We start from the raw sequence: 10,741 nt of genomic DNA, 5'->3' as shown, positions 1-10,741 counted from the left end.
TCCCGCCGCCCCCTCGCTGGGGCCGGCACCGCAGCCCCGGACCGCCCCGCGTCCCCCCCCGGGCCCCGAGCCGGGCCCCCCCGCCCCCCCCACCCCTCGCCTGGCTCCGACCCCCGCGGCGGCCGGAGCGGGGCCAGGGCCCGGGGCGGGGGGCAGAGGCGGAGCAGCCCGGCCGTGCCCCGGCCCCCCCCGGCCCCGCCGCCCCCCCCCCGGCTCCGCCGCAGTGCACTGCCCGCGCTCCCGTGCTGCCCACCCTGCCGAAGCCGTTCGAGCCCCCCCTCGCCCCCCCCATCCCCGTTGTTTGTAAGACCCGAACCGAGCAAATAAACGGTGTGAACAACCCCCCCCCCCCGCAACCGCTGCCAGGGTCCCCCGGCCCCCCGACGCCTGGCACCCCCCCCTCGGCACCCCGACCGGCGGGGGGGGTGGGCGGGGATCCTGGGGGGGATGGGGTGGATGATGGGGATGGGGGGGGTGGTGATGGGGATGCTGGGGATGGGGATGCTGGGGATGTTGGGAGTGGGGGTGCTGGGGATCCTGGGGATCCTGGGGATGCTGGAGATGGGAGTGGTGGGGATGATGGGGATGAGGAGGATGGGATGGGAAGGGAGTGCTGGGGATGGAGATGCTGGGACCGGGCCCTGCTGCCCCTTCCCTGCCCGGGGTGGGGCTCCCCTCCTCCCTGCCCCCAGGCTTCCCGCAGCCTCTCCCCTCTGGCTGATTCGGACGTGCGAGAGCCGCGTCTGGGGGCATTCGTGCTGCCCGTGGGGTGACAGAGCCCCTCCGCCGCTTGGCACCTGCCCGTGCTGCTCTGGCCGCCCGGTGCTCCGGCCTCAGCTCCATCCACGAGCGAGCGGCCCCGGCCTCAGCTCCATCCGCGAGCGAGCGGCTCCGGCCTCAGCTCCATCCACGAGCAAGAGGCCCCGGCCTCAGCTCCATCCACGAGCGAGCGGCCCCGGCCTCAGCTCCATCCACGAGCGAGCGGCCCCGGCCTCAGCTCCATCCACGAGCGAGCGGCCCCGGCCTCAGCTCCATCCACGAGCGAGCGGCCCCGGCCTCAGCTCCATCCACGAGCGAGTGGCCCCGGCCTCAGCTCCATCCGCGAGCGAGAGGCCCCGGCCTCAGCTCCATCCGCGAGCGAGCGGCCCTGGCCTCAGCTCCATCCGCGAGCGAGAGGCCCCGGCCTCAGCTCCATCCGCGAGCGAGCAGCCCCGGCCTCAGCTCCATCCGCAAGCGAGCGGCCCCGGCCTCAGCTCCATCCACGAGCGAGTGGCCCCGGCCTCAGCTCCATCCGCGAGCGAGCGGCCCCGGCCTCAGCTCCATCCGCCACCCGCGAGCCCCAGCAGAGCCGACGCCAGCCCAGCGCCATGGCCGGCAGCACGTGGGCTCCCCGCCGCCTGCCCGCGCTCACCCGCCGCTGCCGGCACGCAACGCCCCGCTCCCCCTGGGCCGCCCGGAGCCGGCCAGCGCGGGGCAGAGGCCGGAGCTGCCCGGCTGGCTGGGGTCCGGCCCGGACGGTCTCTCCCAGCACAAGAAATCCCCCAGTTGCTCCGTCCTGAGGCCTGGCCGCGGTGACGGGCAGGGGCAGCGGCACGGCACCTTCACACCCCGGCGTGTCTCCGGACGCTGCCCCAGAGGTGCCTGTCCCCAGACTGCCGGTGACACCAGGCAGGGGAGATGTCCAGCCGCGCTGTGGCAGGTCCTCTGTGCCACCCTGGAGCCCGGGGCACCGGTAAGGGCAGCGCGGTCGGGGTGCTGTGTCGCCAGCCCTGGTGTTGGGGTGATGGGCACGGGGCCGCGCCGGAGGAGCGGGGAGGAGGAGGAGGCCGGTGGGAAGCGGGATGCTGGGAGGCAAGGGGTGCAGGCATGGCACTGGCAGGCGTGCCCAGTGACGGGGACGTGGCAGCCCGGTTTCCTGCTTGTGCTGAGGGGCAGCGCTGGGGTCAGGGCCCCCCAGGTCCCCTCGCCGTGTGGCCACGGGTCTCTGCCCATCCCTAGGCGGGTGCGGGTTCTGCTTCCGCCCGGGGCCGGGATGCAGGGCTCGTTCCCGGGGCGGCGGGGCCCTGGCTGTGCCCGGTGCCGCGCAGGGAGCCGAGCACACGCCCTGCCGCTCCCCGGCCATCGCCTGTGGACTTTGTCTCAGCCCCGTGGTAAAACAGGCTCCGCTCTCCTGCCCGGAAACGCAGAGCCACCCGGTACCCGCACCGAAGCCACCGTCCCCGGGCCATCCAGAGCCGGAGCCGGCAGCCCGGAGCGCGGGGTGGGGGCACCAAGGAGCCGGGCAGGGGTGAGTGGGACCGCTGGGCACCCTGTGGCCGGGCAGAGGTGGCTGCGGTGAGTGGGGTCGGACACCGCCGCCCTGCTCGAGCCGTCGCAGGCAGCAGGGGGGCTGGGAGGGCTCCGGTGGGGAGCAGAGCGGTCGTGGCGGGGTGGAGAGGACGAGGACAGGGACCTCCTGCCCCAGGCGCAGGCACGGCGAAGGGCTGAGCATCCTGGCACAGCATCGCCCGCTTGGCTGCGACGCCCGGTGCCAGCGCTGGGTGCTGGTGATGCTGCCTGCTCCGCGGGGTCCAGCAGCCGTGTCCACGGGCGCTGCGGGCATCACGGCCACCACACCACAGCCCTGACCTTGGCCTGGCAGGAACGGGGTGCCCGAGGTGTCCGGACCAGGTGCAGAGCCCTGGCCCTGCTGGGAGGGGACTGCTTTTGTCCCCAGGGGAGGAGGGAGCTGCCCTGCTGCCAGGGGCTGGCCGGGAGCCGGGGCCGTGGTGGGCAGTGCCGGGCGGGCACCCATGGCCGCCGCGGTGGTGGGGCCGGCAGAGCCAGGGCTGCCACGGCAGCGAGGGCACCGGTGCAGCCCTGCCCGCGCAAACACGGGGCTGTCCGGCTGGGAGAGGCCCCGTGCCCTAACCGGGAGAGCCCAGGCTCAGCACGGCGGCTCCTGGCACGGCTGCTCCACCGCGTTCGCGCAGGCCTGCGGGCTCCGCACGCTCCCCAGCAGCCTCCGCCGCGTCCCCTGGGGCTGGGGGCCCTGCCCTGGGCCACCCAGGGGGACCCCCGGGGCCGAAGGATGCTGATGGCAGACGGGCTGGGCACCCTGGCGCTGCCAGGGAGCGGCTCGAGCTCTTCCCAAGGACGCTGCGCCACGTTTGTGCTCCTCGGTGGGGAGAACGGAGCCAGCGGGTGGGGACGGGCTGCCTGGGGCGCGGGGTCACGGCACAGCCGGGCACCCCGGCTCTCTCTGGGGCTTGGGACCCCCTCAGTGCCGCGGTCTCGTCCGTGGGGAGGCAGAGCGTGGCTGCGGGACGGTGTCGGTGCACGGCTGCACCGCTGCATGTCGGTGAGCGCGTCGGTGCGTGGGTGCCCGCCGCGGGCAGGGGGCCAAGGGCAGCCCCTCCAGGCGTGGGATCCCGCTGCAGCGGGGGTGACGGTGGCGCGGGGGGTCAGGAACGAGTCGTTGAACCGCGGCCAGCGCTGAGCCCAGCGCGGTTCTTGGAATTCCCCGCAGCCGCGGGCTGAGCTTATCAGGGCCCCGCAGCCCCGCGGCCCCCGCGCCGCCGCCCCTGCCCCTCCCTGGCCGACGCGGCTCCGGTGGGTGCCCGGCACGGGGACCCCCGGCCTGAGGGCTCTCCCAGACCGTAAGTGTGGCACCTTATGGGGGGGGGTTACAGGCGTTCTGCAGGTCTGCAGCCCATGGCGGGACCCCTGGGGTGAGGGGACCCTGGGGAACTCCGCAGATGTCTCCTTACTTTGGGGGGGGCCAAGCCAGGCTGGCGGGGGCCACAACGCTGCCTGATCTCCCCAGCATCTCCCCACGACGCGTGGCCGGGCCGGGGGCTGCCCGGCACAGGGGGACAAGCCCGGGACCCCCGCACTCCCGCCGTGGAGCTGAGCAGGACGGACAGTTCTGGGTGCCGCTTGGGGAGGGGCTGTGCCGCTCGGCGCCCCGATAACGGCCGTGCCGGTTCCCCCCTCCCACCGCCCCGGCGCTGCCCGGTGAGGGGTCCCCTCCCGGCAGGGACCTCCGGCTGCCCCCGGCATGGTGAGGGGTGCGGGCAGGCGGCTCCCGCTGTCCGGGTCACGGGGGGCTGCAAAAGAGCAACAGCGAATGCCAGGCAGGGACACGAGGAGGCGGTGGGAACCCAGCTGGGCGCAGCGCGGGGGGAGCGGCAGCCCCCAGCCCCAGCCGCCCCCAGCCCCAGCAGCCTCAGCAGCCCCAGCAGCCCCAGCAGCCTCAGCAGCCCCCAACCTCAGCCGCCCCAGGCCCAACAGCCCCAGCAGCCCCCAGCCCCAGCAGCCCCAGCAGCCCCAGCAGGCCCAGCAGCCCCAGCAGCCCCAGCAGCCTCAGCAGCCCCCAGCCCCAGCAGCCCCCAGCCCCAGCAGCCCCAGCAGCCCCAGCAGCCCCAGCAGCCCCAGCAGCCCCCAGCCCCAGCAACCCCAGCAGCCCCCAGCCCCAGCAGCCCCCAGCCCCGTCCCTGCAGCACGCAGCGAGGGGCTGAAAGGCCCCCTCACCTTCCTCCCCCGGGAGGGAGTGGCCGGCGGGGCAGGGGGGTGAGTGGGGGGCTGCAGTGCGGCAGGGGCTGCGGGGACCCACCCGGGGGTCCCTCCAGACCCCCCCCCCCCCCGGCTCCGGCCCAGGGAGCGCTGCGGGGCCAACGCCAAGGCCAGGGCCGTTTCCTCCCGCTTTGCGTGACGCAGGGGTTAAAGTCCCCTCCTTTTTATGGGCCACGAAACCGTTTTTACGATCCCCGCGGTTTCAATAGCTCAGCTGTTCGGAGCCTCCTTCCCGCAGACGTGCGAGGAGGTTCCGGGCCCAGGTGGGCCGTGTGCCGCCAACGCCTCTCGCTGCCGCCGGCCGACGCTCCCGGTGTCCCAGCGCGAGGGCGGCTGCGTTGGAGCCAGCACGAGCCGCCTGGTGCAGCCACGCCGGGCACGGCATCGCCCAGAGCCCCGCGGCCTCACGGCACTGCGGGCGACACGGGCGGCCTGCGGCAGTTTGGCTTTGCTCGGTGGCAGCTGCGGCCAGGCTGGGGACACGGCCAGGCTGGGGACACGGCCAGGCTGGGGGATGGAGGCGGGAGGGGGATGTCGGCGTTGGGGCAGCTCCCGCTGGGAACGGTGCTTCCCATTCAGTGGTGCCCAGTGACAGGACAAGGGGCAATGGGCACAAACTGAGGCACAGGAAGTTCCGTCTGAACATGAGGAAGAACTTCTTCCCTCTGAGGGTGACGGAGCCCTGGCCCAGGCTGCCCAGGGAGGTTGTGGAGTCTCCTTCTCTGGAGATATTCAAGACCCGCCTGGACGGGGTCCTGTGCGGCCTGCTGTAGGTGACCCTGCTTCAGCAGGGGGGTTGGACTAGATGACCCACAGAGGTCCCTTCCAACCCCTACTATTCTGTGATTCTGTGATTCTGGCTGCTGCTGTCCGAGACCCGGCGCTTCTGGGTGAACGGAGCGAATGGCTGCTGCGGCACGGCTGGCTTGTGTCGGCGGTGTCACCCCCCGGCCAGGACCGGAGCACCAGGCTGGGAGAGGGAGCTGCTCGGCCCCGACCTCTGCTCCTTCTGCTGCTCTTAACGGCCGCTCTCCCTCCTGCTTGCAGGGCCCGCCAGGTCTTGCCCCTCGTCCCCAGGGGAGCCAGGAGCCCGAGGTCGACGTCAAAGCTGAGCAGCGTCCCCAGTCCAGGGCAAGGCTGGCAGAGGACTGAGTGCTGACTCTTCCCCGGAGATGGACAGAGTCACCAGGCACTTGGTCTTCCAGCTCCCGCAGACGTACAGCGATGCTCACCAAGCCGGCTCGTTTGCCGAGCAGAGGGCCGACAGCGACGATGACGTATTTGGCTCTGCTCAACACAGCAGTCAGAGGGTGGAAAACAGCTATGGCTGGAAAATGAGGTCGAAGTCACCCTCGTACTTCCTGGATGGTGGAAGAGATGTCTGGACCCCGTCCCCGGACAGGGAGTCCAAGCTGGAGGTGGTGAGGTCAGGAAGCTTGTACGACCTCAGAGTTTACAGAGGCGAGAGGAAGCCCTCGAAGCTTTACGATGAGGATGAGCAGGAACAGTACAGGGTTCCTCCACCAAACATCTCACCCCAGAAAGCCAGGGAGCTTGAGGACGAGAGGAGGGAGGTCATCCGGAACCAGGTGGTGAGGAAGAGCTCCACCATAGCTGAGAAGTGGAGCTCCATGGATGAGCTGAGCTCCATAAACGCTGGCGCGGGTGGCCAGGGCGAAGGCAGGCACGCGGGTGGCTCCACCACCGGCTTTGCCATTTGCTTTGACAAGCCTTCCTCGGGGAGGGCGGTGACGGCTGTCGACCCTGAAAATATCGACACAGAGCAGATCAACTTCTCCGCTGCTCGGCAGCAGTTCCTGATGCTGGAAAAGACCAGCCCAGGCTCTCTCTTCAGCCCAGGGCAACAGGCCATGTCTCCAAAGCCAGAGTCAATGACAAAAGTCTCTAGGCAAGAGTGGCCCAGTCCCGAGATGGCCACGAAGGCTGCGAGAGGTTACGGCAATGCTGGCACGTCCACCCATGGCAGGACGGAGAAGACCGATTATCAGGTTTATAGTGTGTCCTACAAGACACCCGTGAAGGAGGAGGTTTATGCTCCCAGAAGGGCTGATACTGAAAGGTCGTGTTCCACCAGGAAGATGTCCAGCTTTACTAAAGCATCTTCCAGAGATGACCTGGACTCTGGCTTGGGCGACATGTATAACGAAGCCAGTGCAGGCTACACCAGCAACGGCAGCACGTTCAGCGAGATCTACAGTGGCCTTGTGGATCTGAGGGCTGGCAGCAATGGCCTGGACAAGGAGACAAAGACCAGCAACGAGACGCCCATCGAGCGGGAGATCCGCATGGCGATGGAGAGGGAGGATAACCTCTGGAAGGAGAGGGGGATCCAGCGGCCGACGTCCAGCAGCGAGGTGGTGGAGATCCAGACCAAGCCTCTCCTCTCCATGCAAACATCTCCTGTCCCAGGCAGGAAAGGGAAGGACAAAGGCCGCGCTTCCCTTTACGTCCAGAGGGAAATCGAGCAGGAAACCAAGCGTGAGGAAGATCTGAAGAAGCAAGGGAGGCTGCTGGGCATGTATGACAAGGGGACGCAGCAGGAGCTGGACAAGCGCAGGAGGGTGTTCGAGCAGGAGGAAGCCCCCCCGCAGAAGCCCACCCCCACGAGGAAGGCAGATGAGCAGAGGAGCTGGATTAATGAATTTGTGGTGGAGCAGCCCACGAGCCACGGCCCAAGCCCTGCAGAAGACACCAGGGGTGGGAGAAGCCTGCCCAGCTACACAGTGAGCATCACACACTTCCAGATGTCCCAGCCACGCTTCACCACCAGCGAGAGGAGCCAGGAGCAGCCCACGGTGTCCCAGCGCGTTTCCGCCCGCGCCAGCAAATGGGGGAGCGAGGATTCCCAGGGAGGAAGGCTTCCCAGCTCCACCCCGAGCCCCGCCGGCACGGCTGTCCTGCCCAGAGAGTACTTCTCCATCTCCTTCTGGAAGCCCAAGATCTCCTTCGTGGACGACATGGGGACGCAAAGCCCGCTCGGGAGGGAGGACGGCCGGGAGGAGCAGTACAAGCTGAGGACCTGGAAGCCCCAGACGCTGGCGCTGATCGAGAAGGAGATCCAGAGCGACTTGCAGAGGGAAGAGGAGCTGCAGGAGCAGCGGCGGCGGCGGCAGCTGATAGACGGCTGCTCCCTGGTCAGCAGCGACGGCGATGCCCGGGAGGGCTCCCGCTCACGGCACAGCTCCGGTAAGGGGAGGAGAGGAGCGGCGGGCTGGGGACGGGCAGAGCTACGGCGGGCGTCACTCCCGTTCCTTGGGGCTCTGGGTCTCAGCAGGAGCAGTGGGAAGGGGCGGGAGCGGCACCGTGGGGTGCCCGTCCCCAGGGACCTTCCCGTGCAGGCTGGCGGGGGCCTCTCCCCGGCGTGGGAAGCCCTTACGACCGGCGTCCGCAGCCTGCACGCGATGCTTGGCAGCCAGAGGTGACCCGGGCTCGCTGTGAGAGCGAGAGCGGCTGCGGCAGGGACCAAGGGGACGGAGTCACGGGTGGAAAGCACCAGGGCCCGGCCCGGGAGAGTCTGGCTGCAGGCAAGGGGTCCAAGCTCCTCCCTGGAAGGATTTGCTGAGATGCTTGCAAGGACCCCTGTGTGTTGGAACCAAGTTGTCCCGGGAGAAATAATTCTCCTTGGACAGGAATTCTGTGGCCAGCAAGCAGGAGTGCTGGATGTGAGGTGCTGGAGCCAGGTGGAGCAGCCCAGCCTGCCGGGGGGAGCAGATGGAGGAACTGCTGACGGTGGTGACGAGGGGTGGGCTCTGCGAGTGGCACAGCTTTGGATGCCAGAGCTGCTCAGATTCGGATGGCTTTGTGTCATGTTACTGCAGAAAACAGCGCTGGAAGGGCCCAGAAGTGCCCAGCTCTGGCGTTTCCCTTCCCTTGCTCCCAACAGTCCCCGGCTGGCACCCGGGCGCAGGGTCCCCGCTGTGACCAAAGCCGCTGGGCCTGCCGAGGAGGCCGGTCCGGGCAGGAGCTTTGCTCTCCTGCGGGCCCCCAGGTCCTGGCGTCCCTCACCCCCAACGGCTCTTTCTCTTGAAGCTGCCTCAGGTGCCAGCGGCAGCTACTCGGTGTCCGGGTCTCCCGTCTCCGCTCCCGCCTCGCACCAGGTCGGGGTCCTGGGGCTGATGGCGTCCTTCACCCCGCTGAGAGTGGCCGGTCCCTCCCAGGGCAGCACGGAGACCCTCGCCCCCGGCTCAGCCCGTTCCAGCCCCTTCGAGGAGCAGAGGAGGAGGGTGAAGGAGGACGGCAAGGTGAATGCGCCCGCCCTGCGCCGGGCAGCACGCGGTCGGGGGGCTGCAGCCGGGGGGGGGCTGGAGGTCCTCAGTGGGGGGCTCGGCGGCGGTGGCAAGCGGCTGTGCCGAGTGCCCAGGGCTGCGTCCCACAGCTCAGGGTGCCAGCGCTGGGTGGGACTGGCGAGGAGCAGCAGCTCGCTCTGGGGGGGCTGGTCCTGGCCTGAGCTGTCCCCCCGCTCCGGGGAGGGCACAACCTCACACCCCCGTTGCCCAGCACCCTGACCACCCCGGGGGCCGTACCCAGCTGCCCCCGGGCATCCCCCTGCCAGGCTGCCGTTAGCTGACCCTTTTTTCCTCCTTTTCGCAGTACGCAGGCATCGAGCCCGTTGACAAGATCAACACGGAGGTAAAGTCCTTCACACGCTCGAGGGCTCCGCTCGGGCTGCCGTGACTTCACCCCCGGCATCCCCTCCGGGCTCCCCTCGCTCCCGGTCCCCAGCGCTGATGGGATGCTCGGGGGTCTTGGCTCGCGCGGGTGGGCATGGCGTTGGGCAGAGCGTGTCGCGGCTGCTGTCACGCGTGTTCAACCCGAGGCGGGGGCTTCAGGCTGGGGGGGGGTGAGTCGCGCAGCAAAGACTGTTTGTAAGAAAACCTTCTCCATGAAAAGCTGCGGTGCCGTCTGGTTTCCGCAGGTCGTGGAAAGCACCAGAGTGACTCGCCACCAGAGCGCCATGGCCCAGCGCTGGGAGGCCGGGCAGTACGTCAGGGACGAGGACTGAGCGGGCCCTCGCGCCGACGACTCCGCCGTGCGCGCGCCCTGCTTGGCATCAGCCGATGCACGGTCGAAATCCCGGACCGGTTCAGCTCCCGGTCATCCTCCGAATCAGAGACTCGTACGCTGCGAGTCGCGCCCGTCTAACGCAACTGATGATCCTTCCAACGCATTCCGTGGGCTCGTTTGTTCCTCTCCCCTTGGCGGTGAGGCCACGCTTTTTTTCTGAAGAGGGGAAAAATTGGATGGCTTTCTTCTGATCCCTTCAGCAGGGAGACAGCCAGATGAAATCCCACGGTGATTTAACCCTTTCTCTCTGGAAGCTGCGTATCTGGCTCGCAAAAAAGCTGTTTCGTTTCTAACTGGGTGTAGGTGTTTGAGGCCCACACCGCCAGGCATCGCCCGGCGGGGAAGCGGGCGCTGCCGCTGCGCGCGGGGCCGCGGACGCCGAGTTATTAAAGCCGCTCTCTCCCTCCTTCCTCCCGGCCCACCCGCACCGCGGGGTGCGCGGCGGGGCCTCACCGGAGCCCCGGCGCCGGGACCGGGGCCTTCTGCGGGGCGCGGGGTGCGGGGCGGGGGGGGGGTGTCCGCGCGCTGCCGTGCTGGGGAGGCGCCGGGAGCGCGCCCGGCCCGCAGGCACGGGGGGAGGGGCGGCCACGCTGCCTCCTGCTGCCCCCCCCCGCTGCCACCCCGCTGCCCCCCCCCGCTGTCCCCCCGCAGTCACCCCGCTGTCGCTAGGTGGCTCCCGGGGAGCGCGCAGGCAGAGCCGCCGGCCCGGCGGAGCGGGTTTCCCTTCGCGGGCCCTGCGAGCGGCGGAGCTCCCCCGGCGGGGGGGCCCAGCTCCGGCGTGGGGGGCCCAGCTGCGGCGGGGGGGCCGGCCCGAGGCCGCACACAGCGCCTGCTCGGGGCAGCCCCGCGGCGCCGGGGAGCGGCGGGCTCGGGGCCGGGGACAGCCGGGGACAGGCGGGCGCCGGAGCCCGTCGCCGCGGACAGACCGACGGACGGAGCGGACGGAGCGAGCGCAGCGTTCGTGCGCCGGGTCCGGCCGCGAGCGGGGCCCCGCAGCGCCGGGCGGCCCGGGGAAGGCGGCTGTCCCCACCGCGTCCCCACCGCGTCCCCACCGCGTCGGCCTCACGCGGCTCGAGCGAGCGCGCCGGGGAAGGCGCTTAAC

The 10,741-nt window shown here is 70.3% G+C and overlaps 1 protein-coding gene across 1 annotated transcript; it reads left to right on the top strand.

The window, feature by feature from the left end:
• The first annotated feature begins 3,562 nt into the window (after positions 1-3,562).
• Positions 3,563-10,144, top strand: MISP (mitotic spindle positioning). Its single transcript, XM_075444221.1, has 5 exons — positions 3,563-3,638; positions 5,602-7,761; positions 8,605-8,816; positions 9,166-9,204; positions 9,491-10,144. Exons 2-5 carry the CDS (start codon positions 5,727-5,729, stop codon positions 9,575-9,577), a joined length of 2,373 nt encoding a protein of 790 aa, XP_075300336.1. The 5' UTR covers positions 3,563-3,638; positions 5,602-5,726; the 3' UTR covers positions 9,578-10,144.
• Positions 10,145-10,741: the final 597 nt, after the last annotated feature.

This window comes from Opisthocomus hoazin, chromosome 27 (genome assembly GCF_030867145.1).
Source record: "Opisthocomus hoazin isolate bOpiHoa1 chromosome 27, bOpiHoa1.hap1, whole genome shotgun sequence".
NCBI lineage: Eukaryota > Metazoa > Chordata > Aves > Opisthocomiformes > Opisthocomidae > Opisthocomus > Opisthocomus hoazin.
Note: the sequence above shows the minus strand (reverse complement) of the source record. Positions and strands in the feature narration are given on the sequence as shown.

Excerpts from the sequence above, each read along its gene's own strand:
- MISP (XM_075444221.1), top strand. The coding sequence starts at position 5,727 with ATGGACAGAGTCACCAGGCACTTGGTCTTCCAGCTCCCGCAGACGTAC. Across the intron at positions 7,762-8,604 it reads CCGCTCACGGCACAGCTCCG|CTGCCTCAGGTGCCAGCGGC; the intron begins GTAAGGGGAGGA and ends TTTCTCTTGAAG. Across the intron at positions 9,205-9,490 it reads TTGACAAGATCAACACGGAG|GTCGTGGAAAGCACCAGAGT; the intron begins GTAAAGTCCTTC and ends TGGTTTCCGCAG.